This window comes from Notolepis coatsorum (genome assembly GCF_963971535.1).
Source record: "Notolepis coatsorum genome assembly, chromosome: 2".
Taxonomy (NCBI): domain Eukaryota; kingdom Metazoa; phylum Chordata; class Actinopteri; order Aulopiformes; family Paralepididae; genus Notolepis; species Notolepis coatsorum.
The window spans coordinates 174,300,363-174,316,773 of NC_140166.1; the positions used below are offsets into that span (position 1 = coordinate 174,300,363).

General features: G+C 40.8%; 1 protein-coding gene across 1 annotated transcript in view; it reads right to left on the bottom strand.

Annotated features, from left to right (window-relative positions):
* Positions 1-16,411, bottom strand: part of gabrb3 (gamma-aminobutyric acid type A receptor subunit beta3) — a gene marked incomplete at both ends in the record, with an annotated part of 240,291 nt that overhangs the window by 39,045 nt on the left and 184,835 nt on the right. The window contains one exon of the mRNA XM_084337931.1: positions 441-661. Within this exon, the coding sequence (XP_084194057.1) occupies positions 441-661 (221 nt within the window). The remainder of the gene's footprint in view (positions 1-440; positions 662-16,411) is intronic.

The window sequence follows — 16,411 nt, forward strand, 5'->3', positions numbered from 1 at the left end:
GATTTGTTATCCTTGATCTTCGCCTCGCCGTGTTGTCTTATAGTTTTATATGCTGTGTGATTTTATATGTTTTTTTTGCTCATTTCTATTATGTACAATTGACATGACTGTAAATGAGGGAAACCTCAGTTGCCTTTTGAGTTTAAATAAAAGTTTGAAATGAAATGAAATTAAACATGCTATACTATGTCCATAAAAGCTCCATAAGTAAGTACAGTAGCAAAAGGCCACCCCCACATCGCAGTGATAGTTTCCCCGACTCCTGCATTCAAATGCACAGTGTGCAATTCATTTAGGGGAGCGTTTCTGAAGAACAATGTCCCAGAGGCACATCATCTGTAACCATACACCTGACAGCTTGAACAGGAGAGCATTAGCAGGAGTCCCCTGAGTCATTTAGGGTAGATTATAACAGTCATACAACAATGGCATCCACTCACCTCAGGCCATACAGAACGGTACCGTCGGGATGGAGTCGAATCATACGGTTCTTGACTGTGACACCGTGCACAAAGGACTTCTTGTCATTGAGGAAGTATGTGTCGGGAACCCAGAGCTGGTCGGCCACTCTGTTGTCTAGTGTCAGGTTGAGGGGGATCCCAGCGTAGGCTAGCCTCTTGTCTCTCCAGTACTGCTGGAAGTACATGGTCAATGTGTAGTCCTGTGGACAGCAAGAAAAAGACACAGTGATGTAGTTCTGCTATATACATTTACTGACATTTACAGAAACGCAATGCGATTTTCAAAGATTTGATGTTATTTAGTTTAGTTTATTTGGATGCCCATTAGTTCACGTAAAGAGCGTGGATTAGTCTACCTGGGGTCTGACTTACAAAACGTAACATACAAAGTACAAGTTCAAAGAAAAACTATTAAAAACAAACAAGAAGTCTAATCAGACAAATAAAAACAAGCAGTAATTCTAATCAGACAGAACAAGATAAATATGAACATAAGTACACAAATAAGTAATAAAAAATTCCCACAAAGCAAAACTAACCACCTATGGAAATTGAAGATGAAAAAGTAAAGATTTGAGTAACAATTAAGGAGATCTTCTAATTAGTACTGTATCAGGTATAGTCTTTCAAGGTTGTCGTTTAAATTTTTTGGAATGCTAGGTGGGAGTTGATATGTGATGGCAAGTTGTTCCAATATGAGGTGGCTCTGTACATGATAGATTTCTTTTAGTTTTATTTAAGATTGGTTCTTGGTGTGGAAGGTCAAGATGATGTCTGCTAGATCTTGTATTGTGTTTATTAATAGCTTCTCTGCTTCCAAATGATTTGCTAAATATATAGGTGACTGCGAGTTAATTATGCTCCTGATGAAAACGGCTAATATATAGGATATACACTTCTCCACATAAAACCATATGAGGCAACCTTTATTTAACCAGGTTAGTCCCATTGAGGTCGAAATATATTGTTCAAGAGGTATCCAGTCAGGAAAGACAGCAGTACATTATACTGTATCTCCAGACACAAGACAGAATAACACTATATGACAGACAGTTTAAATAACGCAATTTGTGTCCCAGCTTCAAGGTCTCTCTGGGTAACCTGCCCTACTGTGTCATAACTACGGGGGCCAGGGGTTCCCTTTCTGACAGGGGAAGGCTACCAAGGTTAGCGCTAGAAGTCCACTGCCTCTGGAAGTGGATTGTCTGTAGTCAGGGTGATATTTATAGAATTGTCAAACAACTCTTGATTCCCTCAACAACCTGCCCCGGGCAGCCATTTCTCACAAGCTGTCTAGAAGAGAAACCCTCCTCAGCCCTTCTGAGCAGAAGTCTGGCACGAGCCCTCAGACTATAGATTTCCATTACTGCAGCCACAGCATCAATACCATGGTTCAGCCTCGAAGGCTGACCACTTCCCTCTCCATGCCAAACTGCTGCTGCTGCCGCCACTGAAACACTGAATCCTCTCAACGGAAGAATCAGGAGGCCCGGAGAGGATTGCGTCACATTCACACTGCCATGATGGTAATGTCAAGAGTACACATGCACACTCTAAATAATACAACAGCAACAGGTTGCAGTTTTTTTTCTTTTTTATTGTTAAAACGTTTAAAGTGTGTGTAATACCATACAGGGATCTTGGAAATGTTTGCACTTCATAGAATCAAGAGTTGAGACGGCGGTTAACATACTGTACATCTTTTGTCTTTCGGATGAGAGGAGACTACATACTGTACCAGCGAGGTCAATCATTCCGTCAAAAATAAATGAACAAATATATGGAAGTGTATTGCTGCCACACCAGAAACAGAAAAAAAAATATCAGTATCACGTTATAACGTGAAACGTTTTATGTTAAAACAATAAGTTATCACGTTATAACGCGATACCGATCTTTTTTTCTGTTTCTGGTGTGGCAGCAATATGCTTCCATACAAATAAGAACCACAAAAACAAGTTGTTAAAACAGTACCAGCCACACTTGCAACACAGTATGAAATGAAGCGGTCAATAATTCAGGGGGCAGGCTGGTTTCCAACCGCTTCCACAGGTGGAGCCATCAACCAGGAAGGCGCCTCCGCTGCTTTTAATGGAGCGCTTTACTTTACCAGCCCTACTTGGCTTTGTTCTGCTGACTAATGCCATCTTAAATAAATAAGCAGGGCTCAAGAAATAAACAAAAACTTGGCAATGCTGAAAATGCCTAGGTTTTTGATCCACTGACACGTTCATAATGAGTGCTTTGGTGCCCTGCTTTGCTTCAGAATACAATCTCCCCAACACTGGCCTAGTTTTGTTTTCCCCTCATAAAGATCTATGGGTATTTTTTAATGGTGCTAGACAGATTATATTGATCAGCTGATATTATTAGCCTTTTAACACTTTCAGTGCCAGAGTTAGCGCTTCAATGCCACCATCGGCGCCAATGTTACGCTTAATATCGCCTAATCTATGTTTTAAATTATGGCTATGTGTCTAATCTGCCCGTCGCTTATCAAAGAATCCTTTTCCAGTCAGTGCTGTCAAGGCAGATTGGTTTTTTATCGCTTCATTTCCGTTTGAGAGCATTTTGAAAAGCACCCGTTTTGAGGTAAAAAACAGTCCATTCTGGACCATTCTATGATAATCGTCTTTTACTGGAATATTCCAGAACGTTGATATTTGTCGGCCCATTCATAAATCGTTTTTCAAATAAACGCTAGATGATCAATATTATACGTGCACGCACGCACGCACATTCGAGCCGCGCACGGATAATCGCTGTGTTCATTTCCTCTTGGATTTTTACAGTGAAACCGAAAGAGCCCATTTCACAAAACAGCTTATATCTTCATCAAAATGAGTCTGATTATCCTAACACTGATAACATAGATTCCTTACCTGACATCAGATGGTATCCAACTGGTATATTCCAATTCCTGATCACCATTAGAAAAAATCAATAAGTGTATAGATCCAACGTGATACAGTAGTACACATGATTCCGCGGGTCTCAGAGGCTCCAGAATGAACTGTGATAACCCCGGCTGCATCAGTGGACTGGAAAATGTGGAGTACAGGATTTTTTCCCCCATCCATTTTCATTGAGTCCATTCCAAAATCCCTTATGTCATCTGGGAGACGATAGGGGGCGCTTTTCTCCACATCTGATCGCCGGGGGCGCTCGGGTATACTAGGGTAGGCTCGCGTGATGCAATATGATTTCAGATCGCTAAAAAAAAAAAAAAAAAAAATCTGAGAAATCTTGTGAGTGGCTTTCAACGAGATATTAATAATTCCGAGAAAACTCGTGAGTGGCATAGAAAGTGTTAATGACATCATAGCCTTTATTGGTAAAAAGATGTGCTGATATATTGCATACCCTTATTTTAAGCACAAGGCTATTTATTTGAGAGACAAAAATATTTTTCTCATTTTGTTCTTATTTGATTAAAGTTGCAGTAGGAAACTTCGGAATGGGTTTCACTTTTCCACAGACTGAAAACAAAAAAAGATAAATAAAGAATATTTCCCAGCCTGATCGGCAGGTGGTTTTGCACATTAGTGCCTCTGGGAGTCTGTGGGAAACCTTTGTCATGCGTGGTGAAGGAAAACAGTGTTTTTTAATGTATGTAATGTATATTGGGGGAGATGACAGCATCTAAAGGGGCCAGGTCAGAGAGGTCGAAATGTGCATGGTGGTGGTGGAGGCGGTTTAAAAGTGGCTGGCAGTCAGAGAGGGTGTTGCAGCACCAGACTAAGAGAGCCCAGGGCTTCAAGGTCCTTTAGCTTGTTAAACACAACAACTGATAAGGACAGGGAACAGTGCAGGCACAATGGTCAGAGAGAGAGTTTTGACATTAATGAAACAGACGTTTTAATGTGTTTTAAAGGTTTAAAAGCAGTTGTCATGGCAGCGGCACATAGTAACGAGGAAAGAGAGGCGGGCCTGTCATTGCTATGACGAAGATCATATAACAGCAGTTTTCTTCCGGGTAAGGGCAGACTGAGATACGAACCACACAGAAGAGAAGAAGCTTGATCAGAGACTTTGAAACGATCCCCCCCCCCCTGTCCCCTCGCGGGGAAAGGGGGAGGACTGACGTGGCACGACCACAGAGAAGGCTTTTGGAATAACCACCAGGCCGTGACGACACCGAGCGGGGTGACAGGAGAGATCATTCGAATAATGAATTTAGTTTTCTTCCAAAGACCTTTCAAGGACAATACAATCTGATAACATCCGATCTGAGGCTCTCGTTTATGGAATAAACAAAGTTTTTTCAAGAAAGGTATTACGCTGTCAAGTGTCGAATTCTTATGAAGGCGGTGAATTATTATGGTTACGGATTGCATTAAAGGGGAATGACAAAGATTATACAGCCAGTATGAGAAGACGTCAAAGAAATAAACACAACGCAGAGTCAGCGGATGGAGAGGTGATAACACGAGCCAAACAGATGAAGAGGTGATACTGGCTGATTGATCAGAATCTAACAGTGGGCTTGAAAAGTGATGCAGAGCTTGCTCCATTTCTGCTGGAAAGGTAAACAAATTTCTCCGAAGTTGCCTGCTGCAGCTTTAAGCAAGTTAAAATAGCTTTAAGTTAAATCTTTACTGACTTTTCTAAAAAAAAAGGGGGGGGGGAATATTTACAAGGAAAACAGAGCCAGATATCTTATATTGGTCTCAGTTTCTTTTTTTGATATCTAATTTTTTTTACATGAAATATAAAAATATAACACACAATAATAAACAGGACAATAGTAATAACGACCAAGAAATAACAAAATAAATACAGAACATAAAAAACAAATCCAATTATGTTATCACAGACACCACAAAAGACATTTCCTCCCCCACTCCCATTAGAGTTTTATCAGCAGTGTATATTATACGAGTATGTTGCAGTTTCATAATTATGTTTATTAAAAACACTTTTAACTGTAGGTGTCCAGATGCCTCTTCATCAAAGTCCTGAGAACCTGGAAATTCCCCTAAAAATAAACAATAATAATAGAAGAGCTCACGGCTCGGCAGCATCAAGCCCAACGGTGAAATACCATGTCCTCTTTTTAAGACATCTTTTGTTCGTGTTGTGAAGGTGAGAGTCGGCTGGTTCTGCAGGGAGCCGAGGCCTAACGTCAGGTAATGAGAGGATAAATGTCTGATGAAAGCCCCTGGGGTCCGTAATGAGTTTTGGCAGGACTGTTTTTTTTCTCCAGTCCCTTCAGAGATGCTTTCACCTCCCTCTCCTGGCACAACATCCCCCCTTCCTCCTCCTTCTCACACTGTTAAGAGAAGCATTAGACACCCTCATTAGATTCTCTCCCATGAGCAGTAAGGACTGTGGGCTTGCTTGGTAGAATCAGCTTTACAGACAACAGCCCCTTGTGCTACAGAGATGGTGCCCGTCTGCTGCACCACAAACACCAGAAACCACAGACACCAGACCACAAACATCGCAGACCACAAACACCATTGTCAAGTTGTATGTTTTGAACTTGTGCACTGTCCCCAACCTGAGAAGGATGTTGTATGTTCACCCGAAGGGTTAACTGGGTTTCAAATGACCAGACCGAATTACCTTTTTCCTCTTTGATATTCAAAGGTTTTTTCTAGGGATGTTCGATGTTGGCTTTTTTACCGATATCCGATATTGTCCAACTCTTAATTTCCGATACCGATATATGCAGGCCCCCCCCCCCAAAAAAAACAGAATAATTTCAGGTAATTAACATTACATATCTCTTGTCGTGGAATTAACACAACATTATGCATACTTTTGACAATAAATAAAATAAGAATTTGTTCTTACTTGCTTGCCTGGGTAAATAAATGTAAAAAGAATGAATTTATTAAACAGATACTGATTTGAATGCCAATATCGGCCGATAATATCGGACATCCCTAGTTTTTCCCAAACACTTTGAGTGCCAGCCACGAGAAATCTCGTTATTTAATCGTTATTGCTTTTATTAGCGATATCCATAAATGTTTCATCAATCTAGCCCAGGGGTGGCCAACCAGTCAGAGACTAAGAGCCACAAAAATTACTGTGGTACCACAAAGAGCCACACCATATACCAGCGTTTCTCAACCTTTTTTTTCAGTCACGGTACCCTTCATGTGTTTATAGGTCTCACCCTCTGGCCTCTGAAGATGCTAATGTCTTTTTTATTTGGGCCTCACAGGGTTAAAAGTACCCTGTGAGACCCACGTTGCAAAATTACAAAATCACTTTGCCATTTAAAAAAAGAACGTTTATTTAAAAAAAATTAAGCACATGTATAGTCAATTGGTCCTGTTGTTCAGCCTCACAATGCTATTTGATAGTAAATGTGTTTATATGTCCCACCCTCTGGCCTCTGAAGTTGTTAATGTCTTTTTAATTTGGGCCTCACAGGGTTAACCTCTTAACACATTAACTGCCACAGAGTTTGCCCGTCTCAACCACTCTCTGCCACCACTCTAAGCCTATGGAGATGTTCACCTTCTTTGCAGGGCTATAACTTTTTAAATTGTATTGCTAAATTGACATTACTACGGCCGATTCAACATCGATTATCTATCGTTCAGGATGTAGGAACGTTATACTTTTTCATTCATAGATTCATACGAAAATACCGTCTAGAATATAAATATGTTTTTATTGTTTTCTGCAGTAATTCCTAGAACGTGAGTTATAGGCATAAACGCATATATAGATTATCAACTGCCGTTTGTTGCCGATACACGCTATATTAAAAATTTCAACTGTACATGATCCTAAACGTTATGACTGATCATGCGCGGATGAACGGGGGGGGGGGGGTCGTTTATAATTCTGTGATCGTCAGTAAATGCTTTATGTAGTATGGGTGATATATTGATCAGAGCAGTTTGCATTAATAATAATAAACAAACACGCTGAAAGTATCGTTACTGTGCTCTTACCATTCGCCGATGAGACTGGAGGAAAAAGGTCCCACTTATTTGACGGCGATCTACTAGATCCATTTCCGGTTTGTATAATAATAATAAACGCCCAAATCATATAGATTATTGAGTTATGGCAGCGATCCATATACACGGATGTGTGTCTAGAGTCCCGCAACAATATGTGAGTGCCGGACGCATTTTCCAGATGCACGGAGATCACCAGAGATCCATTTCCGGTTGTAACTCGCCGATCATCCACCAGGCGGCAGTATTGAAGCGTTGCAGAGTTGTGCAGGCTCCCACTGTATCAGCCGAGGCTGGGTGAGGGAATTATGAATATCATGGCGAAAAAATGAAATATGATATCAATAACGTTGTACGCCGTGGTTTGGCAGAATTAGCATGACCTTGAAACACGTTGTACGACGTTATTGGCGCCCGATGTGTTAAGCCCGAGATATACAGTAAAAGTGTATATTTTCAGCATTACGTTTGTTTACCAATGATTTTAACTGTTATTAGTGAAATATAAGATTATAGAAATCTCAGGGCATTGAGTCTGAAACCGGCACATATTGACAGGAGGAAGTGGCACAGCCAAAAGTGAGTGTAGTCTTTTGAAGGAAGAGACTCAGGGCTTTCGAATTTCGAAAAACTACCCTACCCAGCTCACACCAGCCCCTGTCAATCATCTGACTTCTGGATTAACTTTTTTATTTCTCTTATTTTTTGGGATTATCTCCCACAAACCTGAACCTGAGTGGTGTCAGGAGACCTGCCTCTCCCTGAACATCAGCAAAACAAAAGAGATGATTGTGGACTTCAGGAGGTTGGGGGTCAGGGACTACAGCCCCCTCAGCATCGACGGAGCACCGGTTGAGAGAGTGAACAGTTTCAAGTACCTCGGAGTCCATATATCCGAGGACTTGACATGGACCACACACATTGACAGTGTTGTGAAGAAGGCAGGGCAACGCCTCTACTTCCTCAGGCGCCTAAGGAAGTTCCAAGTCAGTCAGAAGATCCTTAACACTTTCAGTGCCCAGCAGGGGGCGGACATTTAGTGCTTGAATGCCCACCATCCACTTCAATGTTAGCATTAATATCGCCTAATCTATGTTTTAAATTATTATTAAATTATGTGTCTAATCTGCCCGTCGCTTATCAATTTTCCAGTCAACATTGTCGAAGCGGATTGTTTTTTTAACGGTTCATTTCCGTTTTATAGCATTTTGAAAAGCCCTCGTTTTCAAGGGGGGAAAAAAGAATCCGTGATAAACGCCCTGTACTGTAATATTCTAGAACGTTGTAATTTTTGGCCTATTTATGAATAGTTTTCAAATAAACACTAGATTATCAATATCGAGCTGAAAATCGATTCTCTTAGTTCCTGATGGCTCGCACAGTCAAACAGCCATATCACATATAGGGGAAAAGCTTATATCTCTGTGAAAACAGGTCTAATTATCCTAAGACTGGTAAAATAGATTCCTTACCTGAGATCAGATGGTATCCAAATGTATTATTCCAATTCCTGATAGCCATTCCAAAAATCAATCCTTTTATTGATCCAACGCGTATACTGTAAAACACATATTACACGCTGTGTTGAGGGTCCACAATGAATCTGATCGGCTCCGGTTACATGCGTGAGAAGTAAAATGTGGATTCCGGAGTTTTTTTTTGTCATCCATTTTCATTGAGTCCAATCCAAAAGGGTGCATTACCATCTGGTAGATGATAGGGGGCGCTTTTTTCCACATCTGAGCGCCTGGTGGAGCTGGTTTACCAACGGTAGACTCGGTTGATGAAATATGAATTCAGATTGCTAATAAAAAGAAAATTCACGAGAGTTCTCGTGATGGGCATTCAGGGGGCGGGCTGATAACCCGAGATATCTCGTGATGGGCATTCAAAGTGTTAAGAACTTCTACTGATGCACAATAGAGAGCATCCTGACTGGCAATATCACCTCCTGGTTTGGGAATAGCACCGCACAAGACCGTAGCAGACTACAGAGAGTGGCCCGTTCAGCCGAACGCACAATTGGAGGGGGGCTTCCCACTCTCCAGAACATTTACAACAAGCGATGCATGGGTAAGGCTAAGAGAATTATCAAAGACTCCAGCCACCCAAACAACTGCCTCTTTGAACTGCTGCGGTCAGGCAAGCGATACCAGAGTCTCATGGCAAGCACAGAAAGACTCAGAAGAAGCTTCTATCCCCAGGCCATCAGGATGCTCAACGAACAATAACACTATGTAACAACCATCAAATGCACTCACAGCACACACTCACTTTAAACAAACAACTCACTGCATCACCAACTTTACACACTTTAGAACACACTTTATATTTATTGGTAAAGAATTTGCACTACAACCCATACCTCATTACACCTTACTGTAAATTGTACCTAAATTGTACCTCATCCCATTTCTGCTTTGCACTATATAGTATATTGTATATTAGTATGTATAGTGTATGGTAACTCAGTTACTTCTACTCTGCATTGAACATTGTACATATGTACATACTGAACACTTGTGTCTACGTACATGACTTCTATTTTTTACTTGCTATACTTATTTTATTTTATGCTTATCTATTTTTGTCTAGCACAGTCTCTGGAGCGTAACAGAAAGAAGCATTTTGTATAAAAGTATTCTGTACTTCTGTATGACAACTAATAAAGAAACTTGAAACTTGAACGTTATTGCCATAAAATAGAATGCAGTTAGTTTCTCTACCTTTCTGTGAACGTCTTGCAAAAAGCGGTGTTGCAATATGATGAAAAAAAACTACCCTACCCAGCTCACACCAGCCCCTGTCAATCATCTGACTTCTGGATTAACTTTTTTATTTCTCTTATTTTTTGGGATTATCTCCCACAAACCTGAACCTGAGTGGTGTCAGGAGACCTGCCTCTCCCTGAACATCAGCAAAACAAAAGAGATGATTGTGGACTTCAGGAGGTTGGGGGTCAGGGACTACAGCCCCCTCAGCATCGACGGAGCACCGGTTGAGAGAGTGAACAGTTTCAAGTACCTCGGAGTCCATATATCCGAGGACTTGACATGGACCACACACATTGACAGTGTTGTGAAGAAGGCAGGGCAACGCCTCTACTTCCTCAGGCGCCTAAGGAAGTTCCAAGTCAGTCAGAAGATCCTTAACACTTTCAGTGCCCAGCAGGGGGCGGACATTTAGTGCTTGAATGCCCACCATCCACTTCAATGTTAGCATTAATATCGCCTAATCTATGTTTTAAATTATTATTAAATTATGTGTCTAATCTGCCCGTCGCTTATCAATTTTCCAGTCAACATTGTCGAAGCGGATTGTTTTTTTAACGGTTCATTTCCGTTTTATAGCATTTTGAAAAGCCCTCGTTTTCAAGGGGGGAAAAAAGAATCCGTGATAAACGCCCTGTACTGTAATATTCTAGAACGTTGTAATTTTTGGCCTATTTATGAATAGTTTTCAAATAAACGCTAGATTATCAATATCGAGCTGAAAATCGATTCTCTTAGTTCCTGATGGCTCGCACAGTCAAACAGCCATATCACATATAGGGGAAAAGCTTATATCTCTGTGAAAACAGGTCTAATTATCCTAAGACTGGTAAAATAGATTCCTTACCTGAGATCAGATGGTATCCAAATGTATTATTCCAATTCCTGATAGCCATTCCAAAAATCAATCCTTTTATTGATCCAACGCGTATACTGTAAAACACATATTACACGCTGTGTTGAGGGTCCACAATGAATCTGATCGGCTCCGGTTACATGCGTGAGAAGTAAAATGTGGATTCCGGAGTTTTTTTTTGTCATCCATTTTCATTGAGTCCAATCCAAAAGGGTGCATTACCATCTGGTAGATGATAGGGGGCGCTTTTTTCCACATCTGAGCGCCTGGTGGAGCTGGTTTACCAACGGTAGACTCGGTTGATGAAATATGAATTCAGATTGCTAATAAAAAGAAAATTCACGAGAGTTCTCGTGATGGGCATTCAGGGGGCGGGCTGATAACCCGAGATATCTCGTGATGGGCATTCAAAGTGTTAAGAACTTCTACTGATGCACAATAGAGAGCATCCTGACTGGCAATATCACCTCCTGGTTTGGGAATAGCACCGCACAAGACCGTAGCAGACTACAGAGAGTGGCCCGTTCAGCCGAACGCACAATTGGAGGGGGGCTTCCCACTCTCCAGAACATTTACAACAAGCGATGCATGGGTAAGGCTAAGAGAATTATCAAAGACTCCAGCCACCCAAACAACTGCCTCTTTGAACTGCTGCGGTCAGGCAAGCGATACCAGAGTCTCATGGCAAGCACAGAAAGACTCAGAAGAAGCTTCTATCCCCAGGCCATCAGGATGCTCAACGAACAATAACACTATGTAACAACCATCAAATGCACTCACAGCACACACTCACTTTAAACAAACAACTCACTGCATCACCAACTTTACACACTTTAGAACACACTTTATATTTATTGGTAAAGAATTTGCACTACAACCCATACCTCATTACACCTTACTGTAAATTGTACCTAAATTGTACCTCATCCCATTTCTGCTTTGCACTATATAGTATATTGTATATTAGTATGTATAGTGTATGGTAACTCAGTTACTTCTACTCTGCATTGAACATTGTACATATGTACATACTGAACACTTGTGTCTACGTACATGACTTCTATTTTTTACTTGCTATACTTATTTTATTTTATGCTTATCTATTTTTGTCTAGCACAGTCTCTGGAGCGTAACAGAAAGAAGCATTTTGTATAAAAGTATTCTGTACTTCTGTATGACAACTAATAAAGAAACTTGAAACTTGAACGTTATTGCCATAAAATAGAATGCAGTTAGTTTCTCTACCTTTCTGTGAACGTCTTGCAAAAAGCGGTGTTGCAATATGATGAAAAATGGTGGAGAAATTTACATTATAAAAAAGATGGCAGAATTCAGTACTGCATCTACAAAACCTTCTGTTTAATCATCTTCCCTTTATTAATTTGCTTAGATTTTTCAGGTCTGGTAAATTTTAGCATGGTGTTATTCACAGTCAAAGATAAAAAGAATTGTTTAAATAGAATTGATATTCTCCTTTGGTTCATTACAATTTACTCAAGCCTAGTAACAGACACACTATTTCTGACACTGATCCATATATGTGGGGCAGCGTGGCTCAGGGGTAGAGCGGGTCGTCCAATGATCGAAGGGTTGGTGGTTCGAATCCCGCTCAAGTCCATGTCCATCCCACTGCCGTTGTGTCCTTGGGCAAGACACTTAACCTACTTGCCTCGTATGAATGTGTATGCATGTGAATGAATGTTGGTGGTGGTCGGAGGGGCCGTAGGCGTTGATTATTCGCCACGCTTCCGTGAGTCTGCCTCAGGGCAGCTCTGGCTGCAATTGTAGTTTACCACCACCGGTATGACTGTGTATGAACGAATAATGGACTCTGTAAGCGCTCTGGGGTCTCTGGGGTGTCACGAAGAGCGCTATATAAATCCAATCCATTATTATTATTATTATTATATGCCCCTAGATTCAGATACCAAGAACATGCAAATGGACCATTTAATTTTTTTTTAAATGTTTATTCTACCTCCTTATGGAATGAGTGACATAAAAAGATAAGTAAAAAATTAAAATTATATATATAAAATTATATTTTTTTTATGTATGTAAGAGCCACACATTGACGGGCAAAGAGCCGCATGCGGCTCGCGAGCCGCGGGTTGGCCACCCCTGATCTAGCCTCATGTTACCATTGGGACTGTCTATGAGCTCGAACAGGAAAAATACCGCCCCCTATCATCTCCCGGATGGTAATGCACCCATTGGACTGGACTCAATGAAAATGGATGAGAAAAGAAAACTCCGGAATCCACATTTTACTTCTCAGGCATGTAACCCGAGACTACTGCAGTCATCGCAGACCCTCAGAACAGCGTGGATTATGTGTTTCGAGTACCTAATGTTAGATCAATAAACGTGATCGATATTTGGAATGGCGATCAGGAATTGGAATAATCTTTTTGCAGAACATCTGATGTGAGGTAAGGAATCTATGTTACCAGTCTTGGGGTAATCAGTTATTTTCACAGCGGATCCCAACGTGTCCCCTATGTGTGTATGTGTGTGTGTGTGCGCTGACCACACACAGTGGCCCGCTTCTCTAGCGTGCATAAGTACACATATACTATCGATAATCTAGCGTTTATTTGAAAACGTTTAAAAAATAGGCCAAAAAATGACAACGTGTTTTGTGTATTCCACTAAAGGGCGATTATCACAGAATCATTTATTTTTTCTGGAAATCTTCAAAAACGTCCGTTTTTCAAAACGGTATAAAACGGAAATGTACTGATGAAAAAACAATCCGTTTCGTACATGTTGACTGCAAGCAAGTAATTGATAAGCGACGGGCGTATTAGACACATAGCCATAAGATAGAATATAGAAATAGCTCCGCGAAAATCATGAAATATCGGAAAATCAGTCTAAAAAGGCCGGCATTCAAGCGATAAATCGTGCGCCCCCTGCTGGCACTCAAAAGTGTTAATTTATAAATGTTTTCCTTTTTTCCCTTCTTCAGCCATGTTTTAGCCAGTAGATTGTTTTGGTAATTTAGGTAAAAAACCATAGCATAGAAACACAGAAGAATACAAGCAATACAATACACATTGTAGTTGTGCAGTTTAACAGCCAAAGTAAATGAAATTACTCTCTACCATCATGCATTGATGGTGCTCTACAGCTACATTATGCATCATATAACTCAGTTATCTAAATTAGCTATGCAACATACAAAGATCACCACTCTTGTGACTAATGTTATAGTGAATGCAACATACTTAAACCATACATCATACAGTACATTCCCAACTTAAACAGTGTACCCCATCACCAGTGTTGGGAAAGTTCACTTTCTACATGAACTAGTTCAGTTCACAGTTCACAATTTTTTAAATGAACTAGTTCAGCTCATAGTTCATAATTCAAAAATGTTAACTAAAGTTCATGGTTTCAAAAAAGAACTAATTTATAGTTATTTTTTTAATTTTATTTGTATAGTTATTTTTTCAATACGTTGCTGGCTGCGAGCTATTATTTGTAAAAATTATTGAACCACAGACAGCAATCGGAATACTGGCATTTGCATTTTTCATTTGTCATATATGTCCTGATGAATTGAAAATGGGGGACCCTGATGTAAACAAGACAAAAGTCTTTCTCTGGTCTGCATCCTCTTAACAATTGTGTGTATTGAGCTGTACTGTATTGTACCCATTCTGCAATCTGTTATTTTCAATCAATCAATCAATCAATCAATAAATCAAACAAACAATCAATGCATTTCCATAACGCTTTGCTGTCGCCCATTCAGTCCACACTAGTAGCAGCTGCAGCTTTCATCTCTACAGTATATTTTCAAAAACATGAGAAAAAAATTTGCTTGAATTGTCTTTATTATGAAAACAAAAACAGGACGTTTGCTTATTCTCAATGTGCCGTTTAAACTTTAAGCAGTGGCGGCTCTACCACTAGGGGCGCTCATACAATACTACAGTCGACATAAGGTTAACGTTACCCCGTTTCCATGAAGTGTTTAAATAACAGCAATCTTGTTGAAAATGTAACTTTACTAAAATGCTCTCTCTCTCGCTCTCTCTCTCTCTCTCTCGCTCTCGCTCTCTCTCTCTCTCTAATTTCGCGGCATGTGGGACATAACCACTCAGACAATGAATGGTAACTTGTTTAAAATAACGAGCTTTACATCATCTGAGAGAGAGAGAGAGAGCGAGAGAGAGAGAGAGCGAGAGAGAGAGAGAGCTGTGCGTGTTTGTGTTGCTGCTGATGCATAATGAATGAATGGTGAGTTGTTTAAAATGACAACATACATGTGTTAATTATTTGATTTGATTGATCCGAGAGACAGAGAGAGATTGCTCCAGAGCATCTCAGAGCATTACATTTTCAACTCGACCTATTAACGAGAACTGCGACCTACAAGGCACCAGCGTCAGGCCGCCACTGACTTTGGTTTGCTGTCAACGTCGTCGATGTATGGACTTGCTTCTTCAAACCGGGTGGACAAAGTTTACAGACAAACGTTAGATTTTTTCCGTCTGAGTCAGTACTGACTTTAACGTTAAACTCTTTTAAATGCTCATACGCCGACATCGTAGAGGTAGGGTCTGACTCTGAGCGAGTGCTGCTCTCGACCTGCTGCTCGGCTTCTGCTCGCAGATTCCGCTGTTCCGGTCTGGTCTGTTTGTTGTGATGAGTCTGATGACGTAGCCAGGGGGTGACAGGCACGTTGCCAGATCGGGTGGTTTTCCGCATACTTTTGTAGCCTGTTTACGGTGTGTTTTAACTGGGTTTTCGGCTGAAATGCATATGAAATCTGGCACACCTTTGAACGCCGTTATAATAGAGTGCTGAGAATGAACGCACGTTTGAACGCCGTTATACAGCGCTGATATGAACACGTTCTCAATAACGTTCATTTAGCGGATAATCAGTACGTTCAGTTCACGTTCGCCCAAAATATGAACGCGTTCATGAACGATCGTTCATTGAACGCGTTCAGGTACATCACTGCCCATCATATATAAACACACACACATTCTTACCGGTTGCCTATCAGGGTTGTGAACAAAACGGTTACATGCACAGTCCAGCTAAGGTAAATTAACCTTGCATGGAGAATGCTCTTCAAACTGATCTCTCCTGTTTAAAGCAGTGTGCCGAGGCACCAGACAGCTGCTGCTGATTGAACCCTGATTGGGGTGGTGGTCAGTGATAGTCAGTAGTTGATCAACACCTGCCGCTAATTGGTTACCAATCAGTCAGTGTGAGAGCTGCAGTTTGACCTGACAGAGTGTGTGTGTGTGTGTGTGTGTGTGTGTGTGTGTGTGTGTGTGTGTGTGTGTGTGTGTGTGTGTGTGTGTGTGTGTGTGTGTGTGTGTGTGTGTGTGTGTGTGTGTGTGTGTGTGTGTGTGTGTGTGTGTGTGTGTA